Source organism: Vicia villosa, linkage group LG1 (genome assembly GCF_029867415.1).
Source record: "Vicia villosa cultivar HV-30 ecotype Madison, WI linkage group LG1, Vvil1.0, whole genome shotgun sequence".
NCBI lineage: Eukaryota > Viridiplantae > Streptophyta > Magnoliopsida > Fabales > Fabaceae > Vicia > Vicia villosa.
In genome coordinates this window covers 95,792,138-95,807,129 of record NC_081180.1, presented here as the reverse complement: position 1 = coordinate 95,807,129, position 14,992 = coordinate 95,792,138, and the positions used below count along the sequence as shown (strand labels likewise).

At 33.6% G+C, this 14,992-nt stretch overlaps 1 protein-coding gene and 1 long non-coding RNA gene across 8 annotated transcripts; both read left to right on the top strand.

Annotated features, from left to right (window-relative positions):
- The first annotated feature begins 2,041 nt into the window (after positions 1–2,041).
- Positions 2,042–5,723, top strand: LOC131612984 (uncharacterized). Of its 7 annotated transcripts, XR_009287529.1 has the most exons (5): positions 2,042–2,271; positions 2,968–3,115; positions 4,676–4,772; positions 5,099–5,548; positions 5,645–5,723. XR_009287529.1 is itself a non-coding variant. In XM_058884716.1 (2 exons), exons 1-2 carry the CDS (start codon positions 4,625–4,627, stop codon positions 5,290–5,292), a joined length of 342 nt encoding a protein of 113 aa, XP_058740699.1. In that variant the 5' UTR covers positions 3,833–4,624; the 3' UTR covers positions 5,293–5,715. The 7 variants fall into 7 exon arrangements, 1 of the variants encoding a protein (XP_058740699.1); XR_009287533.1 differs by having other exon boundaries at positions 2,042–2,216; positions 5,099–5,715; XR_009287527.1 differs by having other exon boundaries at positions 5,099–5,715.
- A 7,373-nt stretch (positions 5,724–13,096) lies between these two features.
- LOC131612976 (uncharacterized) lies at positions 13,097–14,023 on the top strand. The gene is made up of 3 exons (XR_009287522.1): positions 13,097–13,120; positions 13,237–13,395; positions 13,652–14,023. It is a non-coding gene; the product is annotated as an uncharacterized LOC131612976 (long non-coding RNA).
- The last annotated feature ends 969 nt before the right edge of the window (positions 14,024–14,992 follow it).

Here is a 14,992-nt window from a genome sequence, read left to right as displayed (position 1 = left end):
TTCATTTTGTTTTCATTCCCGTCTCTATCATATCTCAATTTATAATGGTGCATTTTCAATTTCTAATACATATATCATTAATGAAACATAAAGACAATAAAATCACATAAGACATAAAATGAAATAGAATAGCTTAAGTGGGGTTTTCATTCCTAGTATGTCATTATATATACTCTTAATTAACAGCATGACCATATGAAACAAACAGGACACAGTAAAGTAGCTTAAAAATAACGCAAATTTCATAGCATATGTGGGGTTTCATCTCCACTTCATGCTACCATTATAATTCATATATTCTAAGTAACCATGAGATTACATTCAACTATCAGGCACATGTATGGAACAGAAAACAAAACAATATAACCAATATACTGAAAGTGCATGAAACTAAATAGGAAAATATGGTTGGCTTAAATGGGTGTGCCGATGGGCACCCCTTTTCTACACACACCGTCGATGGGCACACAGTGTCCCCGTCAACCTCACTTATTATTTCTTTTCGTTTTCTTAATACGCACAGTATTTCAACATTATTTCCCAATTTCAAATTTCTATGAACAACAACAATTAATACAAAATAAGGCAATAATCTATACATCTAATTTCCCCACATACAAAGTTTCATAATCCCCTTATAAGAAAAGAACCCCACCCTTACCTTATCAATGGAAGCAACTTAATGAGTCTCTAATTTGCATCTTCAATTTGACACCATGGATGAAAACTCTAAGCTTGTTCTTCTCCTCCAAAAACTTGCCTCTTTCTCTTCTATTCTTATTTCTTCATTATGACAACTCTCCTCTTTCCAAATCTCTAAAACCCTAATGTAAAATCCAATTTGGGCTTAGAGGTTAACAACTCTTATTTATTTAATATCCTCCAAAATCAATTTAGGCCCAATAAGAGATATAACTCAATAACCAAAATATCACTTATAATAATAATTCCTTCAATATAATAATTCCGACTTATAAATAATATTATTTTTAATATTATTTTCCGACTTCAATTTAATAATTCCAAATTTGCCCTTAAATAACACCGACAATCCAAATTCGACTAAATCAAATATTTAAATCCTTCAATAATTTAATTAACCAATTTAATTAAATTCGGGGTGTTACAACTTACTTTTAAGAAGAGAACCATAATTTTTTAGTAGAAATTAAAATTTACTATATTAATAGTAACTATATGAATTAATTTATTAGAACCAATTCTTCATCATTCAATTATGTTCTTTAACCATATATTTTCCCAAACTCAATACCTCAAAAACATTTTAAAGATTCTCAATTCAAATACTTCTTTAATTTATGGGGTGAAAATTTACACTACAAAAAAAATGCCATATTGTGACACTCATTTGTAGTGATGGCTAAATATTTGTCAATAAATACCACTTTTACCTACAGTTTTACTCTATCATTAATATTTGTCACTAAAGACCACCTTTACCTACAGTTTTACTCTATCACTATTGTTCTATTAAGCAAAAAAACCTATAATTGATTTTTACTCTTAAAGTAATCAAAATTAACTTTATATTTAAAAAAAATATTACTATTTTCATTAAAAATAATTTAGTTATTTATGATAACAAAAATTAAAATAATTTTTTTTATTTAAACAAAAATTAATTTTGCTCACAAAATAATTTTTAACAAAAATAAATTGTAGATTGTAAAACAGTTATTATAGATATAAAAAATTATTTTAATTTACTCTCACCATAAAATTTTTTATTTACTACTAAAATATCTTTATATTTAATACACTTTTCCTTTTATTTATAGTTGTACTCTTTTCTCTTTTATTTGTATAACCTTATTTTTATAAAAAAATAATAATTTTTGACAAAAATTAATTATATATTGTAAAAAATTATTATAGATAAAAAAATTATTTTAATTTATTCTCACCATAACAATTTTTACTTATTACTAATTTATCTTTCTATTTAATACCTTTTTCCTTTTATTTATATATATTTATACTCTTTTTCCTTTTATTTATATAACTTTGTTTAAAAATAAAATTTAACACCGAAATTGAAAACTGTTCCTCACCCTAAATTGAAAACGTTGTTCACGCTGAAATCGAAAATCGTTCTTCACCCCGAAATCGAAATCGTTCTTCACGTCGAAATCGAGAATCGTTCTTCTCCCTCAAATTGAAAATGCTCAATCGTTCACATAATTCGTTCAATCACTGTGAGATTCCTTTTTCAACCAAAAACTGATCTGAGTTTCATATCTTCAAGTTCAGGTGATTTTATATTTTGTACAAGATTCAGTACGTGAATGAGAAAATTGATTTGAAGTTTCATATCTTTATCTTGCATTTTCAAATTATGACCTAGAAATTCAAATCAAAATAGTGGCAAAACAGTAGTAAATCAATAGTTTTTTCGTAATTAGGTTTATTGTACATTTCAATTTGATATATATTGAGAACTGTTCTAGTAGAATCCTTCTGATTAATACCTACCTACCATATCACTGCAATGTTGTGCATACAATCCCTTAAGTGGATGCTCTATTTCAAGGATTATATTGCTTGTTGCTACTATGTAAAATTGTGTTTGCACACTGCTTCTTTAGTCATTTGAAGTATCAATTTGAATTAACTTCTAGCTAATAAGAATTTGCTGCCAACATGTAAAAAAAGCTAGTGTGCATTTGAATTATTACAGTGTGATAGTTAACAGTTATAATAGAAACAGTTATAAATTTATTGATATTTCACGGATAAGTTAAAGGAGGGAACATATGAAATGTTTATTGTGAACTTGCACAAACTAAATTAACTGTATTATATTCTTTATTGTTGATCATGTGATTTGCTTATTATGTTATCTCAATGACTCTGACTTTGTTATTGTCATTCACAAGTTACGCCACTGTACTGGTTGCCCAATATGAGTTCAAGTTTCCCCACCTGAACTTTACTTATGATACTTAGGTACATTTATAATCTTTTCTAGCAAGGTTTCACAGAAAGCAGGACAAATAACAACTCACTCCATAAGTTACCTCCAAAGGATAAAGCTTTTCTAAAATACTTTGTAGCAGCAGTACCCACAATTAATAACTTACCTACTTCTTTACAGGTCAACATCATCACTTTTTTCTTCCCTACTTCTTTCAGATTTTGAGCATCGTTTTTAATAGTGGCCGCGATAATAGTTGCAGGCCACTCGTTGTTTTTTTATTAAAAACTTGATTATGAGATTGTGATTGTCTATAATTTGAATTGAATTGTCTATAGCGACTTGATCTGGATTTCTGATATTTAGTTGGTTTGGTATACTTGAAATTTGTTTACATTTTTGGCTTAAAATTGTTGTGGTTATCTATGGTTGAATTTGTGATTTGTTTCAATGTTGCTAAATTGCAACTATATTGGTGGTATAGAACTATAGCACAGTGGAATCTAAACAAAGACGGTACACGGTTTAGTACAAAATGTTGTTGAATAGATGCTATAACAATGCTGTAGGTTATTGGAATTTGAACAAACCACTGTGATTAATAACATTGGTATGTGTTACTTGTTGAATGTATGGATGCATGTTGTGCTACTTGGATGTTTTCTTTTGTTACTGATTATATTTGTGGTGCAAATATTTCTTGTGGTGGTTGTTACTGTCTGGCTATAGGTTATAAGCAAGTCTAGTGAATGAAAGATCAGGCATGAAAAAGAGAGTGGAGATTCGGTTATGGATAGGCTGATTGTGTTATGTTTATGTGATTTCATTATATGCTTATCTTGTTTACTTTGTAGGATGATCCTGCTCATTCTCTGTCTGATATGGCAGTATACCTCCTCTTTATATATATAATCCCTTTCCTAATGTCGTGCTTTCTTCAAACTTCTATTTTTTGTTGTAAAAACATAAAAAGCCATTCGTCCTAGATACATAAGACATAGCTGTTCTCTAAAATGCATCCATCTTCATTGTCGAGTGACTCTATGATAACCAATGGTTATTAACCATTCTTTCCTGATAAACTCAAGTATACTGGATAATTACGCTCCTTTGCGTTGACAGTTGATTTTCTTTCCGCTGTTAACCTTTTGTACTATTGAAGCAAGTAATAGGTGAGAGAGACTCTGCTTTAAGATGGGAGATCAATGTGTGTTACCCTGCTAATTATTCTGAAAGAAATTTTTTTCTTTCTAATTTCACTTGTGATTTAGGAAAATTGGTTATGAATTTGTCAACATAACCTTAGTTTGAGTTGCACTTGCACCAAGTCTCTTGGAGACAACTTGATCTCAGGAACAGTCTGAACCACATTGAGGCTGCTTTGCCTCCGGTTTATTATACCTTAGTATTTTGACTTAAATGAAGCAGTGCCTTTCTCTATAAGAAAAACCCATCTTATAGTTTAAGTTGAACTGAACTCTTATTGTGTTTCCCATAGTTTAAGTTGAACTGAACTCTTTATTATAAATGAACTATAGGTCCATCTTATAGTTTAAGTTGAACTGAACTCTTTTTGTGTTTCCCATAGTTCCTATTCTCATCTCCAATGTTGTGTTCTCCGTCGACACGTTTAGTTTCGTGTAATATGATTCTAATTCCTCGAAGCTTTCGAGCTCTGTTTCATCGTCTATGTCCTCTTTTGTAATAAATGTGCAATACTCAATGTTACAAATGTTGCAGGTTAAATTCACTAAGACTGGAGTATGTCATGGGTTTGTGTTGTGGATTGACTGGGTGATGGATTCGCAGAGTTCTGTTGTAATATCAACCGGTCCAGGTCACTCTCGGTTCCCTTTATAACTTTAAGGTGTATTGTATTGTATAGACACATAAAAGCCAGACACCGTATCTGACATTGTCTAAAATACAACTCGGATATGTGTGTCGAAACCGAAGTGAGAGAGAATAATGTAAAAAATCGGAAACCTTATTCATCTCCAACAATATCAGGAATAATTTTTTTAAGGTACCAGGGAACAACTCGGTTGATGTTCAACTCCTTTTCTTCGTCATTGAGACTGATGATCCTTTTGCATTTTCCTATGACCAATCTTGTTATGGTGCTAATGGTCCCCAACTGCCTTTTGTATCTTCTGCTTGCAGGATTTGATGCATATCCTACGTTTTCAGAGATACCTGAGACCAACTTGTCCGGAATGGAATGTGGACTACCTATTCAATTATCTTTCTCAGCTCGTGAAATAGCAGATGGCTCTTTTTTCAAGGCAATTGAAGATTATGACCCAGCCATCAAGAGGCTCTTGTACCAGCTAGAGAAGTGGGTGTTATCTCAATAAGTGTTCATTAGAATATAAGTTGATCATACATTTTGATCACTCTACATAAGGTGCCAAAAATTGAGACTTCAGAAACTTTATCTTTTCTTAAACTAAATGCAAAGTATGTGCATCCAGCTGCCATGGAGTTGCTTCTTTTTTATTTTTTTATTTTAAGAATCTTAACAGCTCAAAGACTAAACATACGAAAAAATTGTTTGATTGAACATATAATCTTACTGCTACACAATTTTATGGCAGTAATTCAAAGACAAAGGTACATTAGCATCATTTCTAAAAAGTTCCATTTAAATTAATTTTGATATTAGTATGGATGTTTACGAACACTTAATCAGTCGAGGTTTTCTAAAAGGTTACATTCGTTGGATCTTTTATGGTGAGAAAGTTAGCAGTTCAAATCCTGCAAGTGCATCTGAAGTACAACACGAGTTTGTAACACCCCATATTTTATAATTTTAATTTAATCGGAAATTAAATTATTATTTGGAATTATTCGGTATTTTGGTGGAATTATTTAGAAAGAATTATGAGATGAGCTATTGGGCCAAGTGTGGTGTTAGTAAAGAGGGGGTGTTATGTTAGTAAAGGCCCTATTCTAATTAAAAGGTTATTTTATAAAATAATAAGGCATGGAGAATAAGAGAAAGGAAAATAGATGTGGAAGAGGACAGAAGAATAGAAGTGCTGATACGTGAAAGAGGAACAGAAGAGGAAGAGGGCTAATCAAGATCCTTGGCTAAGGTAAGGGGGGACTCTTCCGGTTAATTTCTATTATGTGATTATGGGTAATGAGATGGATTAACGTATGATTCGATTCGATTTGGTATATTGGGATTTGATATTGTTAGGTATGTTATGAATTGGGATAATTGATGAATTTGTATAGATTGTTGGTTATTGATGTGTTGTTTTGATGTATAATGATGTGTGATGAGAAATTCGATGATTATATGCTTGTATGCGATGTATGGAATCGTTTTTGGGTGAAAAGGATGTGAAATCGCAGAGTCTGAATGTAGACCCGTAATTCTGCAAAATCGCCAGGTCGCGCCGCGAACCACTGTTTGCGCCGCGAACCGTTGGGCAGAAAACCAGGAAGTTGTGATACGCTCAGGTCGCGCCGCGTCCATGTGTTGGCGCCGCGAAGGCGTAAGTTTTTCTCGTTTCGCGCCGCGAACCCGGTTGGCGCCGCGTGCTGTAGCGATAATTGTTTTCTTTGAAAAATGTAAAAATGTGTAACTTTCAAACCGTAAGTCCGTTTTAGACGCCGTTTTGGACGTTGTTCCTTAAATTGAATGTTCTACCATATAAAATAAATATAACAACAATAACTTGATTTTATTTTGAAAAGTATCGTTTTCTCCAAATATGGTTTATTCTTGTTTTGTATATTTGATGAGGTGCAATGGTTTGTTGTTTGCATAATTGAATATGTGCAATGATGGGTGCTGTTATAATGTGATTGCTTCTGCTTGTTATGCAAAATGGATGTTGTTCATGGTAAATATGGTTATCATGTGTTTTGATGAATGATGATGTAAATGCTCTGTTGTTGTTGGGCTGATTTGTTGTACTTGGTACACGATTGTGAGGGGTGTCATTGTTGTTGCACTGTGTGGTGAATGTTTTATCTGTTATGATGCCGTGGTTGTAAACGGTAATTGATATACATATATTGTTGATGTAAAATATGTATTTATTTATGGTTGAGAAATAGCATAACTGTGTGTGGCTATTGATTATCGTGGTGGTTGATGATTATGACATTTGGTTGTTTAATGTTGATGATGAGCATGTTATGGTTGATACATGCATTTCATAATCATGTTGTGGGCTGTATCCCTTATGGTGGTGGGACAGCGGTAGCTAATTCCCATTGTGTGGAATTGGTGAGAGAAGTAGCCGAATCTTTATGGTGGTGGATCGGTGAGATGGGTTATCCCATGTTTGGTACCACATGCATATAGTTGCATTTGCATTAGGTTGTTGTGTATAATTATAACATGAATGGAAGATTGTCCAATGTTATAATATTTGATGACGGTGTAATTGTTATGGTGTTGTCTTTTGGTAATGTATTCTATTATTGTGTGAATTGATGAATAATAGATGTGAATCTGAATATATGACAAATTGGGTGAATGATATATTATGATGTTTTGTTGCTTATGAATGCATAACATTGATTAATTGAGAATGAGACTCACCCTTACTTTGATGATTTCAGATTGGCGAGTAGCGGCTTTTGGCTCTGGTGGGGATAGCTCATAGGCCAGTTTGTTTAAGTATGGTGTCGGTGTCATGCTCTGATATTGTAACACTGGGGGAACGCTAGTTTAGAGTTGATGATGATACTCTGTTTTGTTGTTATTGGAGTAATTTTGTGAGATATTGCATGGATGATGTTATGCTTATCTGTTGATTATTGTTCCGCTGTATAGAAACATGATTCTGTTAAATGGATGATTTTCCCCTAAGTGAAGCATGACAATTGATTTATGATAATTTGTTTTTAATTGAATTGTGGCACCCTTGTTTTCATGTTTTACTCTGAATTATTTTATTAATTTCCGCGGGGTTTAGAAGGGTGTTACAATAGTGGTATCAGAGCAGGTCGGTCCGTCCGGCCAATTGTTGAGTCAGTTGAGTTGCACGACGGTTGAATACTGTCGGCATTTTTTAATCCTTGGTATGCGACATGTGAGTGAATCACTGTCGGTACTTGGTTGTTTGTTGCAGGTGTGGGATTGAAACAAGTGGGGGAGAAGCTTCGCTTCTCGGTTATGTTTCAGTTGAAGAAGATTGATTCAGTAGGCTGTTGTTGGAAACAGTGCAAGCGTTGTCGGAGTTGTTGTTTCCCGAGTTGAAGGTGACTTGGAATTAAGACTTCACTGGGAATTGAGTTGTGATGTGTCAGCTCTGCTGGTGTACTGCGAAATTGTCAGTTGAGTAGCCTTGCGTCTCGGAAGAGGTTCAGTTACGAGTTTGCAAGGAGGATTGTTGTCGTGATGTTGCGGAAAGCGGACTTCGGCGGGGGAATGCGTCGCTTAAGTTATAAGGATGTTTGGAAGTGAAGAGATACGATAAGGGGCTGTTTGGAATGTGATCGAGTTGAAGAGAATGAGTTTTGGAGTGAGATTTTCGTATGCAAAACGCAGGGAAATTGCTGAATAGCTGCGGAACTTCGAAAATTCATAACTGGAGTTCTGGACATCCGATTTGAGTTCCGTTTGGAGCGTCGGAAAGCTAACGAGATGAACTTTGCTATAAAAATAGTTGCAGCAGCTGTAACATATTTAATTGTGACAGGATGACGTTGGAAAGAAGTGAAGTTGTGGTTACGCGTGCTCTTAGAACTGGACTTGTTTGTTGGTACGGCACGGGATGTCAGTGTCAGTATTGAAAGGATCGAAGGAACAATTAACAGGTTTGTTGAGGAGTGATTTTAAGAATTGAATCTACCAATTGAGGAGTTTTGGATATATCGTATAGAGTGTCGCTGCATGATGTCGGTGTTGCATTTTTCGGGCAATGATTGGAAAATTCATATCTTGGGTTTCGAGTGTCGGATTAATGTGCCGTTTGAACCTACGAGGAGGAGGGATTGTGTTCTAATTTATGGAAGAGTTATAAATACAGTAGAGTGACCCTATGAGGAGAGGTTCTGAAGTCGGTTATGGAAGTGTGAAACTTGTTGAATAAGAATGCCTACTACCGTGATTGTTCGAAACGAAGTTGAGTAAGACATGTTGTTGATGAATAAGTCGATGAGATATTCGGTAATAAATATGATTGAGTACCGATGGATTTTAGTGAGGATTGAATTAGTAGCAAAGATGGAATAAACTTTAGAACCCTTGGAATCGTATTTGTGATGGCAAGGTAACGATAAGTATAAAAGAAGGATTGTAGGGAATTTCTAACATTGTTGATGTGAGGGAGACTTTGTTGAGATTCCGAGTGGGATGATAATTGGACGTGAAGGATGTAATAGAATTTGGATTAAAACCACGAGTTATGAATGTTGTGCTATTGTGTTGCGTAGGAAGTCTTTAAATATGTCGGTGCTAATGATGTAATGAGGTTGAGTGATTGGATTTGTGTAACTGATGTTATGAGCTTCTGAAGGATATCCTAGAAGGACACCGTAGTGAATTATTGGGCTATGACGATGTTAATGAGTTTGGGTGCAAACTCGGAAAATGGACACTATTATGTAGTAACGACGGTTTATGCTTAAATATGATTTTCAACTAATATTGACAAATTTAGGACTTGATCACCCTAAATCTCTTGTTGGTAGTAGATGAAATCATATAGAAGAGATAAGCTTGTTTTGTTACCTTAATGGTTTAAGATGTGATGGATACTGAGCCGTGAGAATAATCACTCACTATGTTGTGTGAGCTTATGAAGAAGTGAATATGAAAGAGTGCGACATGGTGGATGATGACTTAAGATGGGTAATCGGAGTCGCGCAGCAAAATTGTGATGAGGAGTAGTGTTATGAGTACTACTCGCGGGAAGTAAAGAATTAATATGTCGGAAGCCTACATAGAGAATATGTATTGATCTATATGTTGGATTTAGAATTCAGTGGATGTAAGGATGTCGTGTCGGAGAATTATAACTCCTTTGAATAATTGCCGAGATGATGAATATGTCATTATGGTTGTGCGTAATTAACGAGTACGTATTCGGCGGAATTAAAACGAAAAGTTGATGCTATGTGACGTTGTGATATTTTTGTGTTGTTGTCAAGGGGTTATTGTAGATTCCAGATATAATGAGGAATTATACTCTATGAAGGGAGAAATTGATTTAATTCTTAGAAAAGAGCGAAACTCAAATCGAGTTGTTTTGTAAGAAATGGTGTATCGAGGATGACGAGCGTGATTATAATTACTTGTGTGTGCACTCATTCCGATGGTTGGAATGTTTAATAGATGAAGTAAATCAGGAATTTGGTTTTAAGTGCGAGTAAGTATTGATGAGTGGTGGATTAGTACCATGGATGGTAAAGAATGATCCTTGAAACGAAGGAGTAAAGAGAGTCGGAATCAGGTAAAACTCGGAAATCTATTTGGTATAGATGATTGTGATGAGTAATCAGAGTAATGCGGAAAAGCGGAATGTAACGTGTTGGATAATTACTGGTGTGACTTAAGAGGAGTCAGATAATTGGAATTCAATGGTATAAGAATACGAGTATTGAGTTTCTTGAAGGAAGTGGTTGATGAAAAATGTAAGTATTACATTATCACTTAGATGGAAAGGTGTGTCTAAGGTTGGTATGTTTGGTAGATGGAATGCATTACTGCAGTGTTGATCAGTGTGATCATACTATGGATTGTGTAATTGTAATTCTCAGTTGTTGAATGTATTGTATAGGTTATGCCTCAACGTTCTATTGTAGTTAACCTTTTAGAGATATAATGAGTGGTACAACTTTTGATGGTCAAATGCGACGTAAGAATTGGGATTTGAATATATGAAAAATGTTCCCTGTTGGTTATGTTAATTGGGATTGACCGATGGTAACGTTAATTGGGAGCTGGAGGGTCAGGTGGAGGACTCTTATACGAGCTGGTTACTTGAGGTATGTTTTCGAGGACGAAAACTCTTTTAGTGGGGGAGAGTTGTAACACCCCATATTTTATAATTTTAATTTAATCGGAAATTAAATTATTATTTGGAATTATTCGGTATTTTGGTGGAATTATTTAGAAAGAATTATGAGATGAGCTATTGGGCCAAGTGTGGTGTTAGTAAAGAGGGGGTGTTATGTTAGTAAAGGCCCTATTCTAATTAAAAGGTTATTTTATAAAATAATAAGGCATGGAGAATAAGAGAAAGGAAAATAGATGTGGAAGAGGACAGAAGAATAGAAGTGCTGATACGTGAAAGAGGAACAGAAGAGGAAGAGGGCTAATCAAGATCCTTGGCTAAGGTAAGGGGGGACTCTTCCGGTTAATTTCTATTATGTGATTATGGGTAATGAGATGGATTAACGTATGATTCGATTCGATTTGGTATATTGGGATTTGATATTGTTAGGTATGTTATGAATTGGGATAATTGATGAATTTGTATAGATTGTTGGTTATTGATGTGTTGTTTTGATGTATAATGATGTGTGATGAGAAATTCGATGATTATATGCTTGTATGCGATGTATGGAATCGTTTTTGGGTGAAAAGGATGTGAAATCGCAGAGTCTGAATGTAGACCCGTAATTCTGCAAAATCGCCAGGTCGCGCCGCGAACCACTGTTTGCGCCGCGAACCGTTGGGCAGAAAACCAGGAAGTTGTGATACGCTCAGGTCGCGCCGCGTCCATGTGTTGGCGCCGCGAAGGCGTAAGTTTTTCTCGTTTCGCGCCGCGAACCCGGTTGGCGCCGCGTGCTGTAGCGATAATTGTTTTCTTTGAAAAATGTAAAAATGTGTAACTTTCAAACCGTAAGTCCGTTTTAGACGCCGTTTTGGACGTTGTTCCTTAAATTGAATGTTCTACCATATAAAATAAATATAACAACAATAACTTGATTTTATTTTGAAAAGTATCGTTTTCTCCAAATATGGTTTATTCTTGTTTTGTATATTTGATGAGGTGCAATGGTTTGTTGTTTGCATAATTGAATATGTGCAATGATGGGTGCTGTTATAATGTGATTGCTTCTGCTTGTTATGCAAAATGGATGTTGTTCATGGTAAATATGGTTATCATGTGTTTTGATGAATGATGATGTAAATGCTCTGTTGTTGTTGGGCTGATTTGTTGTACTTGGTACACGATTGTGAGGGGTGTCATTGTTGTTGCACTGTGTGGTGAATGTTTTATCTGTTATGATGCCGTGGTTGTAAACGGTAATTGATATACATATATTGTTGATGTAAAATATGTATTTATTTATGGTTGAGAAATAGCATAACTGTGTGTGGCTATTGATTATCGTGGTGGTTGATGATTATGACATTTGGTTGTTTAATGTTGATGATGAGCATGTTATGGTTGATACATGCATTTCATAATCATGTTGTGGGCTGTATCCCTTATGGTGGTGGGACAGCGGTAGCTAATTCCCATTGTGTGGAATTGGTGAGAGAAGTAGCCGAATCTTTATGGTGGTGGATCGGTGAGATGGGTTATCCCATGTTTGGTACCACATGCATATAGTTGCATTTGCATTAGGTTGTTGTGTATAATTATAACATGAATGGAAGATTGTCCAATGTTATAATATTTGATGACGGTGTAATTGTTATGGTGTTGTCTTTTGGTAATGTATTCTATTATTGTGTGAATTGATGAATAATAGATGTGAATCTGAATATATGACAAATTGGGTGAATGATATATTATGATGTTTTGTTGCTTATGAATGCATAACATTGATTAATTGAGAATGAGACTCACCCTTACTTTGATGATTTCAGATTGGCGAGTAGCGGCTTTTGGCTCTGGTGAGGATAGCTCATAGGCCAGTTTGTTTAAGTATGGTGTCGGTGTCATGCTCTGATATTGTAACACTGGGGGAACGCTAGTTTAGAGTTGATGATGATACTCTGTTTTGTTGTTATTGGAGTAATTTTGTGAGATATTGCATGGATGATGTTATGCTTATCTGTTGATTATTGTTCCGCTGTATAGAAACATGATTCTGTTAAATGGATGATTTTCCCCTAAGTGAAGCATGACAATTGATTTATGATAATTTGTTTTTAATTGAATTGTGGCACCCTTGTTTTCATGTTTTACTCTGAATTATTTTATTAATTTCCGCGGGGTTTAGAAGGGTGTTACAGAGTTCATGGCAAGGCAAAGCATGGTATCTATCTATCCTTATGATTTTTATGTTGTTTGAATTACAATTTTTGTCTAATTTATTGTTAATGTTTTATTATTCTCTTTGTTGAATTGTGTGTTTGTGAAATTATTTTCCAGTGACCTATTTCAAAATGCTGACATGCAACCCCACTTCATACAACCTTTGCTTTATGCTGGAATCAAGGAAACGAGTTTTTCAATCCAGCAAGTATCTCAAAGTTGCTGCACTCTACACTCAAGCCATCAAATAGACCCTTCAAATCCCACTCTTTTAAGGTACCCTTTGTTCTTTCTTTCAAATTTCACATCTTTTCAGTTTTGGGTGTTGTATTCCACTTGCTTTCACTTATATTAGGAAATTGTCTTTACCATAGAAATGTACACCGCAAGGGCAAAATGAATCTAGTACTATTATAGAAATATATTGGACCAATGCCATATTTGTATCGGATAGAAAGTATATAGCACTAATAGATAGAAAATATATTGGACCTTGTAGCTTATTAATATGAATGAAAATATCCATTTGCAGGGCTCAATCTCTCTAAGAAACGTGTTGAAGCTCTTTTGGATATGAGTTTACGAAGACTGACCGTTTCCCGTGGGTTTACACTAAATAAAGCTGGTGCTTCTGGTACTTCGAGTGGACCGTTTCCCGTGGGTTTACACTAAATAAAGCTGGTGCTTCTGGTGCTTATGTTGAATCCTCTTGAATATTTTACTTGGTCATTGATTAGATTCATACAAAATAGTGGTCTTTCTAGTTATACTTAATCAGCCAGAAAATAAGAAAATGGAGTTGAAATTCTTTGTTACTATATTGTAATATTTGAATTTAATTGAAATTGATATAATAGTTTAATTTTAATATTAAGTTAATTTGTCATATTTAAATTGAAATAATAGAAAATGTATTGTAAAAATTTTATCGAGTAATTTAATTTTAATATTATATTCTTCAATTATAAAAAAAAATTATAATTTTATTATATTTTGGTAAATTAAAAAATATTATTTAATAGAGTTCTAGTGACACCTATAAAAACAAAAACTGTAGGTAAAAATAAAAATATTTGTAACACTAACCTATGATATAGTGACATTCATGTAAATATTTGCCCGTAGCTAAAAGCTATCGTGACACTTATTATACCGTAGCATTACAACCCCTTATAGTTGACGCTAGGGGTGGGCGTCACTCAATGTCTGCAAGATTTTTACCTACGGATTATTGACTTTTAGTGACACTTTTTGAGTGTCACAAAAAGTCAATTTTCTTGTAGTGTTACATTTCCAAACAAGTCATAACTCAAAGACTATAATAATATTCTAAATTAAAAGAAATATTAAATCATTATTTTAAAATAATATGATAAAAATAGTATTTTGTAAATTAAATTGAAAAAATAAAATTTGATTTTAATAATGATTCGCCGAATTATCTTTTAAATTAAAATATAAACACAATCATGCTAAATATTTAATTTTAAATCCGATAAATGTAATAATTTATATATTAAAAAATGTCACAACAAATTCACATATACACCAAATAATTATTTAAATAAATAGTTCTAGAATCAACAGAAACAATTCCAAAATAAAAAATTTCTAAAATTTAAATTATAACAGTTTGATGATGCTATATCCAATCAACTTCAAAATGGCACAAATAACTTTTTTTTCGTTTATATGTGCAAAATGTGACAATGGAATAATTTGTTTCCCAAAATAAATTATGGTATACTTGTAGAAAAAATAAAAACAAATTTTTATTCAAACTAACATATTTAATTGGAAAATGTTAGATATAGGTGTGATAATCCTGGATATCTTCAAGAATCGTGTTTGTTCACTTTCCGAACAAAGTATT

Coding starts and splice junctions, on each gene's coding strand:
- LOC131612984 (XM_058884716.1), top strand. CDS start 4,625: ATGTCCTCTTTTGTAATAAATGTGCAATACTCAATGTTACAAATGTTG. Junction 4,773..5,098: donor TGTAATATCAACCGGTCCAG/GTCACTCTCGGT, acceptor TTCTGCTTGCAG/GATTTGATGCATATCCTACG.